Source organism: Muscardinus avellanarius (assembly GCF_963383645.1).
Source record: "Muscardinus avellanarius genome assembly, chromosome: 2".
NCBI classification, from domain to species: domain Eukaryota; kingdom Metazoa; phylum Chordata; class Mammalia; order Rodentia; family Gliridae; genus Muscardinus; species Muscardinus avellanarius.
The window spans coordinates 40,581,625-40,606,109 of record NC_137787.1 but is presented as its reverse complement, the minus strand read 5'-3'; the positions used below and the strand labels follow the sequence as shown (position 1 = coordinate 40,606,109).

General features: G+C 37.9%; 1 protein-coding gene across 1 annotated transcript in view; it reads right to left on the bottom strand.

Moving 5' to 3' along the window:
* BOLL (boule homolog, RNA binding protein) overlaps positions 1–23,585 on the bottom strand; it is a gene marked incomplete at both ends in the record, with an annotated part of 91,971 nt that extends 68,386 nt beyond the window's left edge. Inside the window, 7 exon segments of the mRNA XM_080689009.1 lie at positions 3,165–3,236; positions 4,170–4,297; positions 11,124–11,199; positions 13,851–13,905; positions 15,863–15,954; positions 19,361–19,504; positions 23,565–23,585. Of these exon segments, the coding sequence (XP_080545135.1) occupies positions 3,165–3,236; positions 4,170–4,297; positions 11,124–11,199; positions 13,851–13,905; positions 15,863–15,954; positions 19,361–19,504; positions 23,565–23,585 (588 nt within the window).
* Between the last annotated feature and the right edge of the window lie 900 nt (positions 23,586–24,485).

The following is a 24,485-nucleotide window of genomic DNA, read 5'->3' as shown; positions in this document are numbered from 1 at the left end:
GTTTGGACCCCTGGAATCTACCATCTAAACCAAATTACTATAAATTCAGTGTTGACCACATCAACTGCTAAGGGTTGATACCGATACCACTAAATTATACTAATGGCCAAGATAATGTGAACTCTTTGTTCTGTATCATATTCAAAAAAGTAGGATAAAAAATAATATCTTAAGAAAATATTTAAAAACTTGAAATACAATGATATTTGAATCTGTTAGTAAATAAGTAAAATAACTCTAATTACAAAGTAAAAAATGAGGTAAATACTAATTAAACCATCTATAACTCACTTTGATGATCAGAAACTGATTAAACTATCAATCTTAGAATTTGTTAGGAGAGGAAAAAAAAGAGGCTGGGCACAGTTGTGCATGTCTGTAGTCCTAGTACTTGGGAGGTTGAGACAGGACTTAGGTTTGAATACAGCTTCAGCAAGTAGTAAGACTTTCATCAACCTAGTAAAGAAGCCAGGTGTGGTGGTACATGCTTGTAATCCCAGTACTTGGGAGGGTAAAACAGGAGGACTGCAAGTTTGTGACCAGCCTCAGCTACTTAGTGAACCCCTCTGCAAATTACTGAGACTCGGTTTCAAAATAAAGAATAAAAAATTGAGCTGGGGATTTATCTTGGAGGTAGAATGCCTCTGGGTTTAAACCTCCAGTACAGCAAAAAAGAAAAAAAAAAAAAGTAGGAATGGAGTATTAGTTCAGCAGTAGAATGTCCTTGGGTTCAATCTCCAGTACCACACACACGCAAATAAATAAATAAAAAAAAATGAAGATTCATATCAGAGTAGCAATTTCAAGGGCAAAAATAATAATGTATATGTAACTAGAAAGACATGTGTGAAGTGAAATAATTTCTTTTTTATTCTTCCTTTTTTGGGGGGGGTTAATTGGATATTGAACCTAGGGGCATTCTATCTCCAAGCTTCACCCTCAGCCCTTTAAAAAAAATATTTTGAAAGAGGGTATCACTAAGTTGCTGCTGGACTCTTTACGTATCTGAGACTAGTCTCAAACCTGTGATCCTCAATCCTTCTGACTCAGACCCTCCAGTACTGGGATTACAGGCACACACCACAACCACCCAGCTTAAAATATTTCTTATGTTAAAAATTATTATGATTTATAAATTGGTACCAAAATATTTTTTCTGAAATATATGTAGGTGACATAACCTTTACTTTTATAATTTGTGTCATGCCGAAAGCCAGAATAAAAGTATAAAATTAAATTGTATTAGAAAATTTCTGAGATACATCTGGTATGTCAAATGAGTTACAGCTGTATATAATCAATCAGTGACGTAGAAGAAGAACTGGACTTAATAAAGCACAAGCCAAGAGCAAACCTTATTGGTTCTCATCCCTGACATTTAGGAAGCTCTATGTTGAGTAGTTCTTTCTTGTTGCTGAATAAAACTTAGGACAGATAATTTTTTTTTGAGGTTTGGCAGATTCCAAATGCTCACTGTCTATTTAGGATACTTTAAGTTACTTTCATTTCTAATAAATGAAACATTTTAGTTTATATTTAGTACAGTAATAGAATTTAAAAATTAGCTGGGCGTGGTGGCACACACTTGCAATCCCAGCATTGGGTAAGCTGAGGCCAGAGGGACACAGTTCACGAACAGCTTCAGCTACTTAGCAGAGGCTCTTCTCAACTCAGTGAGACTCTGTTTCAAAAATACAAAGACTAGCCAGGCGTGGTGGCGCACGCTTGTAATCCCCGCGTTTGGGAGGCTGAGACAGGAGGATCGCGCAGGTTTGAAGCCAGCCTCAGCTGGCTTAAGAGACCCTATTTCTAAATAAAATATAAAATAGACCTGGGAGTGTAGCACAGAGGTAGAAGTCCCCTGGATTCCATCCTCAGTACCACCAAATAAATAAATAAACAAACAAACAAACAAATAAAATAAAAGACTAAAAACTAGGGTTGGGGGTGTAGCTTGGAGGTATAATGTTCCTGGGTTCCATCCCCAGTACTGAAAAAAAAATTAATATCCACAATACCAAGCCTAAATAGTAAAAAGGATTCTAGTAATGTTAACATTAGAAATTTTATTTGTAATTTGTAAGAAAGTGTTAAAAGTCTATTTTAAAAGTACAAAAAAATTAGAACTAAAAAGCTCTTCCACTACTCCAGAGGTATAAAAGAATGTGATTATGTGTGTTAAGTGTTATAGACCAGAGGTTGATAAATGTTTGTTGTAAAGGGCTAGAGAAAAAAATATTTTAAGATATGCAGACCATAAGACCTATTATAATTAGTTAAACTTCCACTTTGGGAGAAAAGCAGCCACAGATAATACATAAACAAACAGGCTATGTTCCAACAGTACTTTATGTCCAGGCTGTTGGCTGGATTTGGTCTGGAAGCCATTGTTTGATGACCCAGCTATAAACCAAAATGTTCTGGCATTATAGATCACTTGTTTCCAGTCTCCCACTATAATTAACGAAGAGTGCTACTTAAACTAGAAAACCCTGCCATAATAGGTAAGAAACCATCATATATTATATTATACCAAATGTAATAAAAAGAAACTGATATAATGTTAGCAATAACAAAATATCTGCTTTTAGTCCAATACCTGTATCTGACTTTGGAAATTATTGCTAAAGACTTTTTAAAGTAAATTTTAGCCAGCAGAATAAAACTGACCTAATTACTTTTCCTAAAAGAAAACATTGTCCATCTTCTTATATACCATTGTTTAGTTCCCCCATAAAAAAGAAAAAAAATGCTATCCTCACTTAACTATCTCTCTTTTGTGTGTGTGTGTATGTGTGTGTGTGTGTGTGTGTGTGTGTGTGTGCGTGCGTGTGCGCGCGCATGCACGTGCCTGTGCGCGTGTGTGTGTGTGGTACTGGGGATGGAACCCAGGGGCTTTTCTACCTCTGGGCTACAGCCCTGACTTATTTTATATTTCATTTGGAAACAGGATCTCACAAAGTTACTGAGAGCTTCACTAAGTGGCTTAGGCTGGCTTTGAACCTGGGCTATCCTCCTGTCTCAGCCTCCCAAGCACTGGGATTACAAGCATGTACCACTATGCCTGGCTCAACTATCTCTTTTTTATTTGTATGAGAAAGAAAGTTATCTTAAAAAAAACTGAAAGAATCAAAGAGGATTTTTAATTGTAATGCTTTATCTACCTGGTAGTGATATGTAGGTTGCTGATAAACTGGCTGTGCTACCATCACAGGAGAACTAGATATGGAACGTGACTATAATAAGAAAGAAAAATAGAAAAATTGTTTTAGGCAAAATTCTTTCAAATTGCTCATAATAAAATTTATCTCAAATTGTTACCTAAATCTAGTCATTTTTTCAGTTACTAAAATAAGCTAAAGATATGGGTATAAGGTTTTGATAAAATATTTTTAAGGCAAATATGTAATATGCCTAATCTATTTAAACTTCCACATTTCAGATATCAACTTGAAAATGAGTGAACATATTTATATTTATAATATTTCTAAAAATTTTAGAGTATATTTAAGCAAAACCTTAGAAGAACACTACCACAGAAAAACTCACATAATACATATAAGACTATATATATATATATATATATATATATATATATATCCCTGATTGAAGAAAAAGCTTAAATGTCCATGAGTATAAGAATATGGAAAATCATAATATACTCACAGAATGGGGTATTATATAATATTTAAATAAGTGAGTGAAAGCCAGGCATGGTGGCACATGCTTGTAATCTCAGTACTTGAGAGAATGAGACAGGAGGATCTCAGGTTAAAAAAAAGAATAAATAAAAATATAAAAAATAAGTGAATGAATAAATAAGGATTAACATAGTATAATCCAAAAAAGACTTGTTTTTGGTTGAAATATTTAATGAACAAAATAATTGATTTTTTTTTTATTGGTACTGGGGGTAGAACCCAGGGGCTTTCTACTTCCAGGCTATACTACCAGACCTATTTTATACTTTATTTGGAAACAGGGTCTAACTAAGTTGCTAAAAGCCTCACTAAGTAGCTGAGGCTGGCTTTGAACCTACGCGATCCTCCTGTCTCAGCCTCCCAAGTGCTGGGATTACAAACATGCACCACCACGCCCAGCTTCAAAACTGATATTTAAAAACATTTGATAAGAATAGATAGAAACCCTTATAAAATGAAATTACTTACAGGCCAAGGTGGTGGGACAGAAGTTACCTCTGGAGTATGAAAATAAGCAACACCATTATGATAAGTATAAGGATATCCAGTTGAGGTTGTTAGATACATTGTTCCAGCAGCTGGCATTATACTAGAACCTAAGCAAAGATTAAATAATAGTAATTGAAACGTTCAATTTAACTTTTAAACATATCATTTCTGAATTTATTTATTTATTTTTTTGGTGGTACTGGGGGTGGAACCCAGAGGCTTTCTACCTTCAGGCTATACTCCCAGACCTTTTTATTTTTTATTTTTATTTTTATTTTTGGTGGTACTGGGGGTGGAACTCAGAGGCTTTCTATCTCCGGGCTATACTCCCAGACCTATTTTATATTTTATTTGGAAACAGGGTCTCACTAAGTTGCTGAGAGCCTCACTAAATAGCTGAGGCTGGCTTTGAACCTGTGTGATCCTCCTGTCTCAGCCTCCCAAGCGCGGGGATTATAAGTGCGCTGCGCCACCACGCCCGGCTCATTTCTGAATTTATATTTGGTGAGGATTGGGCCTAGGGGCATTCTACCTACCTCCAAGCTACAATGCAAGCTTTTTTTTTTTTGAGTCTTGTGCTGGGTGTGGTGGCGCATGCTTATAATCCCAGCATTCAGGAGGCTGAGACAGGAGGATTGGGGTCCGCAGCCAGCCTCAGCTACTCAGTGAGGTCCTTTGCAACTCACTGAGACCCTGTTTCAAAGTAAAGAATAAAAAATAGGGCAAACAGGGGTCTTGCTAAATTGCTGAGGCAGGCCTTGAAACTGCAATCTTCATGTCTCAGCCTCCCAAGTACTGGGATTACAGGTGCACACAAGGTTTGAAAAAATACTTATGTCAACACACCTACATATCTATAGTAAGATGTCACTATTATTTTTAAAAGTTCTATATATATAAGTATCTTAGAAGAATGTATTTTCAAATTCATTGCCTCAGAATTTTTATTAGCTTAAGGTGATTAAAAAAAGAGACAAGATGAATAATATTAAAAATCCACTAATTCAGATTCTAATACCAGTATAATGAAACACAGAGTTAAACAATTTACAGTATTATTAGCTAAGTCATTATTTTTACAAATTTAACATATACTTTATAGTTACTTGAATACTATAGACATTGTAGTAAAGTTTCTAAGATCTTAGCTAGACCTATTTTTAAAAGTTCCAAGATGACAAAGGCAGTGAAGTTGGAGAAGATTCTACATTGGGAAGATGTTTTGGTTCCACCCTATTAGTTCTTTAGGTTTACTATTAACAAACATTCATTCATGTTATGACTCTTTTAACTTGTTTCTTTTTGTTATAACTGCTGTTATTGCAAATAAGACCAAAGTTTCCATGTGCGAGTCTGGGGTCCCCATCTCTTTTTTCAGGTCAGGGTGCACCAAGAAAATAAAAATAAAATGTACACACACACACACACACACACACACACACACACACACACACACTTTTGTCATGCAGGAGACAGTTAAAAGTTATATAAGCCAAATTAAATGAGATTATTGTTCAGTAAGGTTAAATTACTAGAACTGACAGTGCTCCTTCCACTAACCAGTGCTTCTCAAAATTTAATATACGTTATAATCATCTAGATAGTTTATTAAGATATAAATTCGAGGAACCCATTTCCAGAGATTTTGATTTAGATCCTGTCCAAAACAACTTTTAAATAATATTGGCCTAACACTTTATTTTTTGGTAGTGGAGATTGAATGCAGAGGCGTGTGTGTGTGTGTGTGTGTGTGTGTGTGTGTGTGTGCTACTGGAGCTGAAACCTAGGAGCATTCTACCTCCGAGTGACAACCCCAGCCCTACTTTTATTCTTTATTTTGAAACAAGGTCTCATTGAGTTGCAAAGGGACTCACTAAGTAGTAGTTGAGGCTGTCTGCAAACCGTGATCCTCCTGTTTCAGCCTCCCAAATGCTAGGATTACAAGCATGTGCTACCACGCCAGGCTAGGGGCATTCTACCTCTAAGCTATACCCCAGCCCAATTTTATTTTTGTTTATTTACTTATTTATTTATTGCAGTACTGGGGATAGAACCCAGGGACATTTGACCTCTGAGCTACATCCCCAGTCCTATTTTTTATTCTTTATTTTGAAACAGGGTCTCACTAAATTGCACATGGACTAAGTAGCTGAGGCTGTTCTTGAACCTGGATCCTCCTGTTTCAGTCTGCCAAATGCTGGGATTACAAGCATGTGCTACCATGCCCGGCTTCATTTTTGTTTTCAAATAGGGTTTTAACAGGTTGCTGAGAGTCTCACTACTTGCTGATGCTGTCCTCAAACCTGCAATCCTCCTAACTCAACCTCTGAAGTACTGGGATTATAGGCCTGCTCCACCATGCCTAGCTTGGTTTAACACTTTAAGTAGCATTACTATTTTTCAGTTTTTATATGTTTACTGCATACAAAACTAGTATTGTTAGTATTTGTTTTATTTTTTGCTATTGGGGTTTGAACCCAGGGCATTCTACCTCCAAATTATATCCCTGGACCTTTTTTGAAACAGGGTCTTGCTAAATTGCTGACAGTCTTGCTAAATTGTTAAGTCTAGCCATGGACCTGTAATCCTCCTGTCTCAGCCTCCCAAGTACTTGGATTACAGCCAGCCTGCCAGCCTTCCTTCCTTCCTTCTTGTGGTACTGGGGATAGAATCCAGGGGCTTTCCACCTCCAGGTTACACTCCCAGAACTATTTTATATTTTGCTTGGAAACAGGGTCTCACTAAGGTGCTGGGAGCCTAAGTAGCTGAGGCTGGCTTCGAGCCTGTGTGATCCTCCTGTCTCAGCCTCCTAAGTAAGTACTGGGATTATAAGTGTGCACCACCACACTCAGCAGATGTGTACTTCTGAAAGTTAACTCGGGATGCCTTGTAAACATGATTTGGAAGCAAGATTGGATTCAGAGACCAGTTAGGAGGATTTTCAAGTAATCAAGGCAAGCAAAAAGCAGATAGCTGTGACTAGGGTGTTGGTAATGGAGATAGAAAGAAGTGAAAGATTTGAGAAAAATTAAGAGAAGTATCTTTTGCATTTTGTAAATCTTTTATTTTGTGGTGATACCTACTTTTCTTTGCAGAAAAGTAAAAATAGCTTTGGAGTCAGAGCCCTGGATTTGAACATTAATGCTACCACCAATCACTTGGTTAATTTAACCCCACACTTTACAAATATAAATATTTAATGTTATGCCAGGAGATAACACAAAGACTGAACATGGTGATATTCCCATAGAAGTAGTTTTATTGAAACAATTGTTTTTGAAAAAAAATTTGAATGTTCAAAGAAAGAATCTAATGGAACAGAATGCAAATTATGAATAAAGTTTTTACATAAACCATGAGACTTAAATAAAACTTGCAATTCCAATATGCTGCATTGCATTAAGAACCACACCTGGCCAAGATTAACCTTCCTCTATCTTAAGAATACTTCAGTAGATATGTTTTTAAATAGTGACTTTCCCTAAGACTAAATTATCTATTTCTAGAAATAGAGCTAAAGGGTCATTGTTAAGATTTAATGAAATAAATAAAACCCCCAAACACTGAACATTATACTAAATAATTGTGAAAACAGTACACACACACACACACACACACACACACACACACACTAACACACATCTATTTTTTTGGTATTAGGGATTGAACCCAGAGGCATTCTACCTCTGAGCTTCGCCCACAGTCAAACTTTTTTATTCTTTGTATTATTTGTGGTACTGGGGATTGAGCCCAGGGGCAGTCTACCTCCAAGTTATATACCCTGCCCTATTTTTTTTCTTTATTTTGAAACAGAGTCTTACTAAGTTGCAGAGGGCCTAAGTAGCTGAGGCTGGCTGCGAACCCGGATCCTCGTCTCAGCCTCCCAAGTACTGGGATTACAAGTGTGCACCACCACACCCAACTCTTTTTATTCTTTATTTTGAAACAGGGTCTCACTAAATTGCAGAGGGCCTCATTAAATAGCTGAGGCTGGACGTGAAGCTGATTCTCCTGTCTCAGCCTCCCAAGTACTGGGATGACAAGCATGTGCCACCATGCAGAGCTAAGTTTTCATATATTTATATATGAAAGCATTTAAACATAGTTCTGATTTATTTTCTTTTGCAGCAACTGGGGATCTTAATATAAAGAGTACCTAGTGGTGGTGGTGATGAGCTAAATAATTGTTACTATATATTACAGCTACTTTTGCAACTAACAATAGTCTGAAAACATTTGGCATTCTGCTATGTTTAGTGTACTCTACTTTGTAATAACCTCAATTAAAAACACTAAGAGAAACCAAATAAAGACAGTTCAAGGAAGGAGAACTACAGGCCTATATCTTTGATGAATTTGGATGCAAAAATGCTAAACAAAATACCAGCAACACACATTCAAAAACACATAAAGAAAATCATATATCATGACCAGGTAGAGTTCATCCCAGGGATGCAAGGCTGGTTCAACATACAAAAATCAACCCATGTAATTCATCATATAAACAGAACCAAAGACAACAATCACATGATAATTCAATAGATGCTGAAAAAGCATTTGATAAAATCCAACATCCATTTATGCTAAAAGCACCACATTGTTGGTGGAACTGCAAATTAGTGCAACCACTTTGGAAAACAGTATGGAGAATCCTCAGAAGAATGGGAACAAATTTACCATTCTATCCAGCAATACCACTTCTGGGTATCTACCCAAAAGAAAGGAAACCAAACTACCAAACTAATGCATGTGTATCCATGTTCATAGCTGCATAATTCACCATAGCCAAACTATGGAACCAGCCAAGATGTCCATCAAAAGACGAATGGAAAGCCGGGCGTGGTGGTGCATGCTTGTAAGAGGCGGAGACAGAAGGATTACGCAGGTTCGAAGCCAGCTGTGCTGGCTTAAGAGACCCTGTTTCCAAATACAAAGTATAAAATAGGTCTGGGAGTGTATCCCAGAGGTAGAAGGGCTTCCAGGAAACCCAGTACCACCAAAAAAAAAAAAAAAAAAAAAAAAAAAAAATTACAAAACTTTGGGATATGTACACAATGGAATTTTACTCAGCTATAAAAAAAACCCACAATTGCAGCATTTGTAGGGAAATGGATGGATCTTGAGGACATTATGCTAAGCGAGATTAGTCAGTGGCAAAAAGTAAGGAATCGGATGCTTTCCCTAATATGTGAAAGCTAAGGTGAAAGGGGTCATAGGAGGAACTCCAGGTGAAAAAGGAGATCCTATAGAGGAGCAAATAAGGCAACCAAACTGTGGGGATGGGAGGTGGGGAGAGGGAAACTCTTTAAAGTGCACGATGTACTTATTCATATCATAGTCAACCACTAAGCCAAACATGAAAGGGAGGGGTGGGGAGGGAGTGTGGTGGAGACTGGGTGGGGGCTGGCTGGGTGATGTGTGCATTATGTCTACACAAGTTTTTTGTTTCATTACGATGTATAAATACAATGCACCAATAAATAATTTAAACAAAAAAATAAAGCTGTTGTATAGATTGCGGGTAAAAAAATACTAAGAGAAATAATATGGTGAAATTAAAATGAATCTTTTTTTTGTATTCAGGATTGAACCTAGGGCATTCTACCTCTGAGCCATACCCTTAGGCCTATTTTTTTATTCTTTATTTTGAAACAGAGTCTCACTAACTTGTGGAGGGCTTCACTAAGTAGCTGAGGCTGGCCATGAACCTGTGCTCCTCCTGTCTCAGTCTCTCATGTACTGGGATTACAAGCATGTACCACCATGCTCAGCTAAAATTAATCTGTTTACTAAATAAAAACAGCACAATTCAAATGAGTACAATCCATTAATTTGTTGACACAGGTATAATAACTACCTAGTGTATTAATCATCCCAGCAGACACTAGGAAGGGGCTAAAAAAATAAAAGTTAGGTACTAATTTTATGTGAGGTTTCTCCGTAATTTTTAAATCTCTATAATATTTTAATAAATGTTATAGGTAATTGCTGGGCATGGTGGCGCATGCTTGTAATCCCCACGCTTGGGAGGCGGAGACAGGAGGATCGCGCAGGTTTGAAGCCAGCCATGCTGGTTTAAGAGACCCTGTTTCCAAATATAACATGGGTCTGGGAGTGTAGCTCTGAGATAGAAGGGTTTCCAGGAACCCCAATACCACAAAAAATAATTTAAAAAATGTTATAGGTAAGAAATTAACTATAAAGATGATTAGTAAATCAGAAGAGTAAAAAAAAGTCAAAAGCATAGAAATTTGAGGAAGGTATACATTTAACTTAGCCAATTCCTTGCTTTAGAGATTGTTCACTCTAGTAATTATGACACTTATGGTTGGGTACAGTACATATCATGCAGCCAGTTTCCGATATTCTATATTTTCATTGATGGATTACTTTTCTAATTAGAAGATTTTCTAAGTAATAAATTTAAATAACAAATCACTGCTAATTACTTTTGTTATTTTTAAATATTTTCATCATAAAAGATTTTTTCTTTAAAGATGTACCTATGTGAAATATATTTAAGCAACATTATTTATACAATGACATTAATTTCTGTACCCTCCAAAAACTAAGATATATTAATTCATTAACTCTCAAGTTCTCAATTCTGTTAAGATTTAAAAAAATTGATACAGGTGCATTAAAACAGGTTGAAAATAACCTAGAGCTTATATGTTAGTATAATAAATATTATAATTCTTATATTATTGTTATATTGTAATTATATATTTTATTCAAGTTTTTATAGGCATTCTAAATTTGTAATTATGGGACTAAGTAGGTTAACCTGGGGTAATTTGACCACCAATACTGCTAAAATAACCTTTTTACAAAAAGAAACATGATATTTTAATAAAGTTCTATAAGAAGTCTAATATTTAAGAAAAGGAGCATGTAAAAATATTGAAAAATACATTAGTTCTCAATACATACGTGGGATCCCTACTTGCTGTTTTCTTATTGCTGGACCAATGTTCAATTTCTTATCTTTATAGTTAAGTTTTTCAGCCTACAATAAAATAAAAATAAATTATTTTAGCTGGGCATGGTGGCGCACGCTTCTAATCCCCGCGCTTGGGAGGAGGAGGCAGGAGGATCGTGCAGGTTCGAAGTCAGTTGCACTGCCTTAAGAGACCCTGTTTCCAAATTAAAAAAAGTATGATATAGGTCTGGGAGTGTAGGCCCTAGGTAGAAGGGTTTCCAGGAACCTCAGTACCACCAAAAAAAAAAAAAAATATATATATATGTATATATATATTTTTTATTATTTTGGTGCTGTTACTTAAAAGAATCAATGAAAAAAACTGGTGATAATTTTAAACGTTCAGACTGCAACATATTTGAAAGCAGCAAGGCACAGTGGAGAGGGAAGTTTCTGGATTCAAATGATATGGGTTTGAATCTTGGTTCCAATGCTTTGATTCCAACTTATTTGTAATACAGTAAATCTTCACTACTCATCGATTCTGTATTTGTTAATTTGCCTATTTACTCAAATTTATTTGTAATCCCTAAATCAATACTATGGTGATTTCAAGGTTATTAGTGTATATGTGCAGAATGTTGAATAATTTGAGTAGCCTGATACACAAGTTTACAGATGAGGTCAATAAAGGAAATGCTTGCCGGGTGTGGTGGCGCGCGCTTGTAATCCTTGTGCTTGGGAGGCAGAGACAGGAGGATCGAACCCAGCCGTGCTGGCTTAAGAGACCCTGTTTCCAAAATAACAAAATATAAAATAGGTCTGGGAGTGTAGCCCGAGGTAGATGGGCTTCTAGAGTACCACCACCAAAAAAAAAAAAAAAAAAAAAAAAGGATCTGTCTTCTTGTCTCAGCTTTCATACTATAAACAAGTACATATTCCATACTCTATTTAGTATTATATTTTCACAAAACTATAAAAATACAATACTTTTGTTAGAGATTTTGTTATTTAAAATGCCCCTTAAGTATAGTAATGAAGTGCTGGCTAGTGTTCCTAAGCACACACAAAAAAACTGTCACGTCTTAAGAAAATACATATTATATGTGCTTAATTTAGGCATGAATTATAGTGCTGTTGTCCATTAATACAAATTTTTTTTTTTTGCAGTACTGGGGATTGAACCCTGGGGCATTCTACCCCTGAGCTACACCCACTCCCCCCCGCTGTTTTTTTGTGGTACTGGGATTGAACTCAGGAGCATTCTACCTCTGAGCTATATACCTCCAGCCCTATTTTCTTCTTTATTTTGAAACAGGGTCTAAGTTGCAGAGGGCCTCACTAAGTAGCTGAGGCTGGCCATGAATGTGCAAGGACCCACTTTTCTCAGCTTCCCAAGTACTGGGAGTAAGCATATGCCACCATGTCTGGCTCCATTAATTCAATTTTAATGAATTGGCAATCTACTAAATATGGTGTCTGCCGGGCATGGTGGTACACTCTTGTAATCTCCACACTTGGGAGGCGGAGACAGGAGGATCGCGCAGGTTCGAAGCCAGCCACACTGGCTTAAGAGACCCTGTTTCAAAAATATAAAATAGGTCTGGGAGTGTAGCCCGGAGGTAGAAGGGTTTCCAGGAACCCCAGTACCACCACCACCACAAAAAAAAAAAAAAAAAAAAAAAAAAAAAAAAAATATATATATATATATATATATATATATATATATATATATATATATATATATGGTGTCTTTCAATAGAAATATACACAAAACAAGGTATGTACTGATTGACAACAATATTCTGACCAGAGGTTCTTGGGAATCTTATGTTGTGTTTCTTCTAGCAACGACAGCAGTTCAGTATTTGCTAATTCAGTGTTCATGGTGACTTTATAGAACATAATAACTACTCATAGCAAAAATCATAGCAAAAATCAACTATACATGATTTTGATAATATACAATTAAAACTTTTTTCTAAAATAAATAAATGTTACTTTTTTCTTAGATTAAATTAATTACATTGAATTGAAGGCTACAGACTTTTTCTATGAATGTTCTTAGTTTATATAAAATAAAGTTTTTATTTTTTTTTTTTTTTTGTGGTACTGGGGGTGGAACCCAGAGGCTTTCTACCTCCAGGCTATACTCCCAGACCTTTTTTATATTTTATTTGGAAACAGGGTCTCACTAAGTTGCTGAGAGCCTCACTAAGTAGCTGAGGCTGGCTTTGAACCCGTGCGATCCTCCTATCTCAGCCTCCCAAGCGTGGGGATTACAAGTGTGCGCCACCACGCCCGGCTAAAAATAAGGTTTTTAATAGGAGGGAAGTAATCCAAGATAATCTTACTCTAGGAATTTGTGTTTGTAGTGTTTCATAGGAATTAAAAATCCTATTAACATTTCACAAAAGACACATCTTCAAATTAATAGTTTATACAAATAAGGTGAAAAATTATAACCTAATAATCACAGCAATGATTTGGAGTTTATTTTTTCTTTTTGGAGTCCAATGGCAATCTTACAATGCATAAATACATATGCATATATATGTATATGTATATATACACACAATATATGTGCATATGCATTGTGCAATGCACACATATACATGTATATGCATTATAATACATATATATTTAGCACTGACTACTGTACTTTCATTCTACTATTGAACACTTTAAAGAATTTAAAAAATTCTAAAAATGAAGTTAAACACACCAAATGATCTTACCTCTTGTAAAATTTTTTGTGCATCTTCTTGTGTTTCAAAAGTGACGAAACCATACCTAAATAAATGCATTATCACCAATTAAATGTTTTCTTAAAGCATTCCATTAATTATACTGAATTTATTATTTTGCAGTGCTGGGACTGAACACAGGACCTCATGCATGCTAGGTAAGTGCTCTACCACTAAGTTACATCCTCAGCCATATATTAAAAATTTTAAAAATTTAGTTTTTTGAAGATTTATGTTCTGTCTGAAAATTGGAATGCAATGAATTTTAGCCCAGAGCAACAATATAATAGCAGAATTTTAAGCTGAATGTGCTACTTGGAAGGAAGAGACAGAAGGATCACAAGATCCAGGCCAGCCTAGGTAATTTAGCAAGAACCTGTTTCAAAATAAAAAATAAAAAGGGCTTAGGTGTAGTTCAGAGGTAGAATAACCCTGGTTTCAATCCCTAGCACCACAAAACAACAACAAGCAAACAAACAAACAACTCCCCCTCCCCCAGAAATTTGGCTTAAATAGAGAAAACAAAGTAGAAAAAAAAACCTTTAAAAAATTTAAAATTTGAACACAAAATTTCTTGTATCGGTAAAGCTATACAAATGTACTAATTAATTATTATTAGCACATATAAAGCAGTAACACAATTATTAGTACATTTCCCAAACAATATCAAATATATATACAATTTAAATTTTATATTGTTTTTTTATGTTTGCTACCTTCAAGTACAATTCATATAATATTCAAGATACAATTACATGATGTATGCCATGTCCAAAAAGCCAAACTAGGTAGAGAAAAAAGAAAGAAATAAATAAAAAGTATATCTACCAAAGCATAATTTCTATTTAGATAACAAAGTTCTTTTGAGTAATACTAAATATCCTATTATTTTAACTCACAATTATCATATATGATGTTTATTTTTAACAAATAAATTTCTCTTTCTTTGTTTGACCAAACATTAAGTAAGAGTTAGGGAATTATTATTATATTAAACTTTTTGGTAGAACACATACACCATCCAGTGGAAAATGCATAAAATACAGCTTATACTTCCATGTGTGTTTTTCAGTGATATAAAGTGTGCATTACCAAAAAATACAAATTTTGCTAACCAAAAAAAAGTATAATCTCAATTCATCTTAATATTGTTTGACACTCTGAGGAAGTCTTTCATCTGTTTATAAATAACCTTTTTGTAGGATCCCATCTCTTCTAGAGTACACATGTGTCATACTTATATGTCATATCTCACTATTTCTATCCACTTCCTTGGTTCCTTCTGTCTGTAAATATGTATGTCTTGTCTTTTTTTCAATAATGTAAACATGATCTTTCAATAATCTCCACTGCCTTATCTATTTTCTTGTAATTGTAGTGAAACTCCTTATGTGAATCACTGTACTACCTTTTCCTCTCTGAAGTTTGGCTTTTGTTTACATAGCAATCCACTGAAACAGTTGTACACATTTTCAGGCACATTCTATTGCTTTTTTCTCAATTTTCATTGTCCTTGATATAACAGTTAAAAATCATTCTCATATAAGTTATATTCATCATATCAGTGTCCTAATGAGTTCTCTGAGGCATAATCTACAGATATTCTTTGGGGTTGGCTGTTTTTAAATAAAGCTCTCTACAGTCTAAAGCAAGAACAAAATTTTAAAAAATCTAATCTTTAGCTACTATAAATTTGCTTTCAACATTAAGGCCCTGCTGCCTAACACTGAATGGCCCCTAGTCCAAGCAAGAATAGGTTGTCAACAAAGAATTCTATGGTGTTCTTCTCTACCCTCCCATTACGCGTGTACACACATACACCCATACAATAGGAGATCAAAAGGTAGAAAAAAAAAGGGTATGAAATTCTGTTAAAAATCGAGCCAAAGTAAATTATCTTATAAAAACCTAGTAATCCAATACAAATACAATTATTAATTTATTATCTCTATATATACATATATAGTATATATAGATATAGATATTTCTGTAGTAATACTAACCCTTTGGAGACACCAGCTCTGTCATTTACAATCTTCACTTCTTTTACAGATCCATACTGGGAAAAAAATTTCCTTAAATCATTTTCATTTGTCTAATGGCATAAAAGAAAATATTAAAACATTTTTTAATAAAAATGAAACAATTCATATGTTATGTAGACAGAAAAGTTATAAACAATAATATGAAGTATACCTCTCTCATTAAAAGTCCAAGAAACCATTAGGTTACTAAAATCAATAACAAATATTGTATTTTTTTTGGGGGGGTTCTGGGGATGGAACCCAGGGGCATTCTACCTCTAAGCTACACCCCTAGCCGTATTATTTATTCTTTATTTTGAAACAGGGTCTCATTGAGTTGCAAAGGGCCTCACTAATCAGTTGAGGCTGTCCATGAACCACGATCCTCCTGTCTCAGCCTCCCAAATGCTGGGATTTCAAGCATGCGCCGCCATGCCTCACTCAAGTATTGTGTTTTTAGGCAGTAGCAATGTTGTTAAATGACTATATACAAATAAAAAAATAAGCTTGCCTGGCGTGATGGCGCATGCTTGTAATCCCCGCGCTTGGGAAGTGGAGACAGAAGGATCGCGCGTGTAGCCTGGAGGTAGAAGGGCTTCCAAAAACCCCAGTACCACCAAAAAAAAAAAAAAAAAAAAAAAAAAAAAAAGCTGAATTATTCTACAACTACAAAGCAGGGTTACTACTTAAAGGAATCAATAAGAGACATTATGATGATATTTGGAATAAAAATTAGAATCATAATAAAGTGTATAACAAGATATATACAAAGTTGTTTTTGACTTTATCTAGTGTTTTTGAAATAGTATAACAGATTTTTGAACAATTTCTTCTAGAGTATTAATACTATATTCATTTTCTTGTTCAGTTGTAACTGTATGCCTCCAAAAGTATGTTTAAGCATCCCCAGGGGTGAAAAATGTTTTTATACATGTGGGAAAAAGACATGCTTTAGAGCAGAGCTATGCCTTTTAAGTTCAACTGCTACCTCATCACTATACACTATTAGTTTTTAGTTGGCAATATAAGGCCTGCTAAATAGGATAATGACAAATACTGTATTAATCTAAGAGTGAGCTTTATTTCAAGAAACACAAAATGGGATATTAGAATAAGAACTGCTACTAGAGATTTAAAAAATTAATTCACACTATGCTCTTACAGAAGAATCACTGGCTCAAATTTGCACCTCCATTTCTTCATTAAAGAGTAAGAAGACAGAAAGACAAGATAATTAAACATTAAGGGATAGTCTATAGGCTTCTAAAAATAAGAGGTTACAAAAGTCTGAGATTACTTGATACATGGTAAACTATTTCCCTGCTGGCATTTTATTTATGGTTTTGTAAAAGATATAAGCATTAGGGAAGAAACTCTAAAGCTACCTTAAAGCTATGGCTGCACTGTAACAATGGAATCCAAAGTTTATATCATATCTGGTGGGTTTCAGTGACTTAGAATATTTTGGCTAGGCAAATGTTTTATTTATTGATAACTTATTTAAGAAATATACTGAGCTATTATAAATGAATTCTGAACAAGAATACCCATATTGAATATTTCTGGTCAGCCATTATTATTCTCCATAAAAAACTTATAAAATAATTTTAATTAAACAACCACATATGTAAGACTCATTATTTTGGCAAATACACTATATATAACATAGGAAAGAAGTAATTCCACCTAAATTGTGAGATTATACAAAATAATGAGTTACAAATATCAAATATCTAACAGCACCAGAAATTTTGGATTTAAAAAGACATTTCTCCTGCAGGAGAGTGGGTGTGGTGATGCATGCCTATAATCTGTTTTTGGGAGGTTTATACAGGAAGGTCACAGGTTCGAGGCCAGGCACAGCAACTCAACAAGACCCTCAGCAATTTAGAGAAGCTCTATTTCAAAATAAAATAGGGCTGGGGGTGTACCTTGAAGGTAGACTGACCCTGGGTTCAACTTTCAGTACCTACCCCGTTGAAAAAAGATATCTTTCCCTATAATTTCTAATATATAAGGCACAAACTTAAAAATCATTCTATATATCCATTTGGAAGTAAGGGTCTTCAACTTAAAATATCCTTGCATGCCTTTCTGTGTTTACTATCTCTGATATGAGGCTGCTAAAAATTATTTTATAACTTTATTTCTCTGAAAGAATGAAATGGCTAATTATCTGACTTAGGTATATTATTGTTAAAATGATTTATTCTGAGAATCGAAGCCTTTTATGGTGATCAAATCTAAATTCTATCATAGAAAGTTATCTACAATAGATTGAAGTCTAGGAGGTTGCTAGTCTAGGAGGAACCTGAGATTAAGGTTGGGACAAGAAACAGGGTTTTAAAGAACCAAGTTAAAATTTTTTTTTTGTGTGTGTGGTACTGGGGGTGGAACCCAGGGGTTTTTCTACCTCCAGGCTATACTCCCCGATCTATTTTTTATTTTATTTGAAAACAGGGTCTCACTAAGTTGTTGAGAGCCTCACTAAGTAGCCGAGGCTGGTTTTGAACTTGTGTGATCCTCCTGTATAAGCTTCCCAAGTATTGGGATTACAAAAAGGTTCCACCACATCCAGCCTAAGTTTTTTTTTTTTTTTTTTTAAATGGAGCACTTTTTTGGAAAATTATAATCATTCTTTACTTGGGCAATGTAATGATTTGGATTTAGCGTCCCACAAAATGTCACATAGAGTGGCAGCCATGTTGGAGGCCAGGCTGAGTTGCTAAGGAGGGGCCCCTGGGGATGTGGTCTTGGGAATTTAGTTCCTCCTTTCCCTGCTTCTTTTGCCTCTGCCTTCATGATGTGAAAGCAGAGCTATGCTCTCACCCTTTCTCTCTTGTTTCCTGCGGCCATGCTCTGAAGACCTGGCTGACATTGACCAAACCTCTAAAATCTCCAAACACTATGAGCAAATAAATATTCCTTCTTCTAAGTTGTATAGTTAGTTATTTGGGGTTATTGCAATGAGAATAGTGTCTGAGACAGGCAATTAGAGTATTATGTGAGGTGATACGAACAATACGGGGTATATGTCAGAAAAGTAGGATTCTAGTTCTATTTTGCCACCAAGTAGCTAGAAGCCTATAGCCAAGTAATGAGCCTAAATTTCCTTGTATGTGAAAATGGACATTTATACATGTTAATCTACACAATTTATTTTATTTTTTTGTGGTACTGCAGATTGAACCCAGAGGCATGCTACCTCCTAGCCCTATTTTAAAAAAATTTATTTTGAAACAGGATCTTACTAGGTTGATGAAGCATCTCATTACTTGCTGAGCCTTCACTGAACCTGTGATCCTTCTGTCTCAGGCTCCCAAGAACTGGGATTACAGGTGTATACCACCATGCCTGGTTTAACCTATACAATTATTAGGTATGCAGTATGTTTTTTATTGTTTTACAAGGAAACTATTTCTGAGAAATAAAATAACTTGTAATAAAAAAACACACAATCTTGTATTAAATAGGTACCTTAAAGTCAATTCCTCCTACAAAGATTCGATTAGGGATTACAGTTCCATATCTTGGGGCACTTGTTGGGTTATTCAAAGGCACAGGTGACACAGGATTAGGGGATGGAGATAATGAATCTGTTTGCGTCTGATTTGATGTTTGCTGTAAAATAAAATTATTTTTAAAGTTTTAACAATGAGTTTAAGTTTCAATGCAGACTGTAAATGTATATTTTCAAAAGATGAGTCTTTAGGCAAAATGTAGTATTTTAGGCTGATATTTATCCTAATACTGTGAAGATGATAGAGCTAATAGCTTTTTGGGGCAACAGATAATAAAGAAAATGATATACTATAGAAAAGACCTTAACTATTAAATATATTATTTAATATATATACAATACTAATTACTAATATTACTAGTTACTATACAAATAGTAATTATTATTATATAAATTTCTTAATTATTAAAGAATAGTAAACTCTTAAAAAAGTTAGAGAAAGAGAAAAAAAGGCCCAGACAACTAGTTAGCTTGACACTCACAGCTGGGTTACTGCGTGCTCTTGTTAAAAGAACACCAACATCAAACAAGGTCACTTTGTGACTGAGATGGATTAAGATAAAAACAAGACCACTTCATAATCATATCTAAACAATGAAAATACCAAAAGAATTTCCCAATCACAAGAAAAACCAAACATCTATCCTAGCTGATACAACTGCTCCTTCTTTTTCAATCACAGTTTTAGCTTTGATCCACAATACTGCTCAGATAAGAATATAAAAAATCATAGAAATAGTCTCACTTCCTGACAACATGCATTATAAGGTAAAGTCCTTCTACCTGAAACTCTATCTAAAAACTGCTTACTGAGAGGTTCTATGGGATACTTTCTTTTTTCTTCAAATGAGCTAATAGATTCTTGGCAGTCTTTGGCTAAAGGGCATTAGCAAGTTAATAAACTGACATGAGCTCATCATTTTCAGTCTGAAAGTCAAAATTTCAAATGCACTCGTGTAGTTAATAGTAAATTGATTTTGTAAAAAATAAAAAACTATGAAGAAATAAGCTCAGTACATGCACAGATGTACACAATTCTAAGTCAGAGTGCTTAATCTAAATTTGTGCTTAATCTAAATTTAATAAATATATATTAATGTATAAGCCTTTGCACAATGGCATAGACTTGTAAGGTACAGCTGAAAAAATAAGACCAGCATAGAATTTGTAAGAGAAACCTACTCAAAAGCTTGCTAATTGCTGGGCGTGGTGGCGCACGTTTGTAATCCCAGCATTCAGGAGGCTGAGACCAGAGGATCAGAGTTCACAGACAGCCTCAGCTACTTAGTGAGGCCCTCTGCAACACAGTGAGACCTGGTTTCAAAATAAAGAATAAAAAATAGGGCAGGGGGTTTAGCTCAGAGGTCAAACGCCCCTGGGTTCCATCCCCAGACCTGCAGACTTCGGAGAAAGTATAACATATTAAGTGCTTCAAAAATACCGAAGTTCATAATTTCAATTTTCGGGGGTTTTTTTTTTTTTTTGGTGGTACAGGAGGTGGAACCCAGAGGCTTTCTACCTCTGGGCTATACTCCCAGACCTATTTTATATTTTATTTGAAAACAGGGTCTCACTAAGTTGCTGAGAACCTAAGTTGCTGAGGCTGGCTTCGAACCTGTACGATACTCCTGTCTCAGCCTCCCAAGCCCAGGGATTACAAGCATGTGCCACCATGCCTGGCATAATTTCAGTTTTCTGAGAGACAAATAGAAAAGAATAAATTCCCAACTTAGACCTTATGGACTCTCTTTTCCATCCAGTTGTGTGGAGGGAAAATGTATACTTCCTAATAAGAAGTTATAAACATTTTCTTTAAACAACAAAGAAGTCATCATGTTTGATAATTACTATGCTGTAATGTCGAATGAACGAAACTGGAATCACAATCTTAGATTCTTTTCTGGGCACTTGAAGGTTATCTGTAACAATCAGTTTATGCAGTAGGATAAAAGTACTTCAAATAATTCTAGGATGCTTTTAATTTTATTGTCAATTGTGTATTTATATTGCCAGAGATAATCTAACAGCTCCTGTATCTCAACTCATTGTTTACACTGTAGAATTTACTTGCTAAATTAAAAAAAAAAATCAGTTTTCACAAAATTATCTCTTTAAAAACAAGAAGCTGGGCATGGTGGTGGATGCCTGTAATCCCAGTACATGGGAGGCTGATACAAGAGGTTTGCAGGTTTGAAGACAGCCTCAGCAATGTAGCAATACTCTAATTAAACTACTAAGATGCTGTTTTAAAACAAAGATAAAAAAGGGTTGGAGATATAGCGCTGAGGTATAATGCCCCTGTGTTAAATCGCTAGCACTTACCCTAACAAAACCCAAACAAGAGTTCAATGGATAAAACAATTTGTTCTCAAGTTTTTTAAAAAAAGGCAAACTCCTTTAAGTGAAAGAGGGACAGAATGAGTGCTTTTTTTTTTTTTTTTTGTGGTACTGGAGGTGGAACCCAGGGGCTTTCTTCCCTCGGGTTACACTCCCAGACCTATTTTATATTTTATTTGGAAACAGGGTCTCACCGAGCTGCTGAGAGCCTAAGTAGCTAAGGCTGGCTTTGAACCTGCATGATCCTTCTGTGTCAGCCTCCCAAGTACTGGGATTACAAGCATGTGCCTCCAGGCCCGGCTGAATGAATGCCTTATTCTATTTTCAAGAAACTTATGAATGCTCAAAGAAAACCCACAACTTTCTATCCTCAGTTCAGTTCATTCTTCTGTCTCTAATGTTCCTGCTTTATTGCAGTACTGCCCATTTTCTAACATATCATATAATTATTGATTTTATTAACTGTTTCTTGTCACTAGTATGTAATATTGATGAGGAAAGGGGGTTTGCCGGTTCTGTATTTCACTGCAGCATCTAAAGTAGTGGCGTTACACATCAGTTGCTCAATGAGTAACTGTTGACTGAGCAGAAGAATGAATCATTTAAGGAGAGACCTGCTCACGATATGCCAGCCATTTGACTGATGAATACAGTACGAATAATATATCCTTGCAAAATAAGTATTTTTATGGTACTGGGAATTGAACCCAGAGGCATTCTACCTTGCAGCTACACCTCCAGTCCAATTTTATTTGGATAAAGGGTCCCGCTAGCTCGATGAGGCTCGCTACTTTCTGAGGCTGCCCTTGAACCTGCGAACCCCCAGCACTGGGATTACAAGTGTGCGCCACCAGGCCCGGCTTTCTCCAAAGTATTTTAATGCCAGCAGTATGGAGGCTCGGGTAGCAACAGCTAAGTTCTTGGGGGGTGGGGCAGAGATGCACTGAAAAAAAGAGTCAAATTCCGTGGGCAACGATTTTCCAAGAGCATGGAGGCGACCTAGGGCTGCTCCGGGTCCCGCCTGGGGAGCGCCAGCTCTAACTCCTCACGCAGCGCGGCCTCCTCCCGGCCTCGGCCTCCCAGGCCCCGCGTCGCCGCCGGCGGGAGGGCGCTAACCGTCGCAGTGGCGGCCTCGGCGCTCCTTCCCCTCCGCGGCCAGCAGCTGGAGGCGCTGGGGGAGCCGGCCGCCGCGACCCCGTCCTCGGGCTCCCTCGGGTCATCGTGGACGTGGCCACCGCCCCGAGGATCCACCCCCTCCCCACCAAAGTGCGGGAGGGAAAAGAAGGCCAGCCAGCGAGAAATTTTGCCGGGCACACCCGCCAGCCGCGGTGGCGGGAACCCTCAACGGCACCGCCGCGCCGGCCTCGAGCGCTGCCGGCCGCGGGGCCACGCGGCGCGCGCCGATTGGCTGCGGCGGGCGCGGGGCGGGGCGTGCGGCACGCTACCTCGGCCTGCGCGGAGGCGAGGCCCCGCCGCCCGGCGCCCGCCGCTGGGGTCCCGCTTCCTTCCTCCGGCCTCCAGGCCTCGGGGGCCCCGCGGGCCGCCGGGGAGCGCTGGCGTCGACGGAGAACCGCCCGCCCGGGAGAGCGTCGTCAAAGACGCGGTTTGGGCGGGAAAGCGTTTCTCCGCCTCGACGGCCTCCCGCCGTCCCCGGGCGCGGGACCGCGCTGCCCCGCTCTCCCCACGGCCCGGCGGGCGGGCGGGCGGGCGACGGGGCGGGCGCCGCGGCCACGCTTGGCCCCAGCCCGGGGCGTGCGGGCGGGCGTTTGGGCTCCGAGGCCTTCTCCCCGCCGCCGGGGCACAAGTGCCGGTCGCCGCACTCACCGTCCCGGACTCGCCCTCCATCTTCCTCTCCGCTCTTGGAAGACGGGCGAAGGCGCAGGAACCTGAAGCCCGAGCGCGCCTTCGCACCGCGGCCGCCACGCCGCTCCCGGAGGCTCCCCCTGGCGGCGGCCTGGGGGCGCAGCGGCGCAGGCTCGGACCCGGGCCCGGCTTGCAGCCGCGGCGGGCGGGCGCGGCAAGCCCGGCAGGGGGCGCGGGCGGGCGGGTTTGGGCCGAGGCTGCCCTGGGCGGCGGAGGCTGGGCCGCGGCGCGAGCGGCCGCGGGAAGCCGGTGCGCGCACGCCTGTGCCCGCCGTCGGGCGGCGTCGGAGAGTTGGGGTGCCCTCCAGGCTTCACCAAGGCGAGGGAGCGGGCTGGGGAGACTTCCAAGCCGCCGCGGGGCGAGGGCGGCCGCGTCCAGATGCTGCACCTGCCGTCGCTGTCAGTCATCCCTGTGCACGGTCCGCGGGCCACATGACGGTGCGGACGGCTGCTTTGCAGAGCGTATTTAAGATTTTTAAATTTTTAATTTTTTTTTATTGGCGCATTGTAGTCATGCATCGCAGAGGGATAAAAGACTTGTGGAGACGTACATGCACACATCACCCAATTAGCCCTTACCCAATCCCCATCCCGTTCCCTCCCCATCCCTCGTTCCCATTCTTGGCTTAGTGATTGAGTTTGATACGTTTAAGTACATCATGTGCTTTAGAGAGTTTCCCTCATCCCCCTCTCATCCCCTCAGTTAGGTCTCCTTATTTGTTCCTCTATAGGATCTCCTTCATCTAGAGTTCCTCCTATGACCCATTTCTCCTTAGCTTTCGCACATAATGTATTTCTAAAAGGTATCCCAGCTGATCTGCAGCTCCAAGCGGCAAACTTGGTTATGTAATAATGCTTCTCGTTATTATAGCTACCACTCATC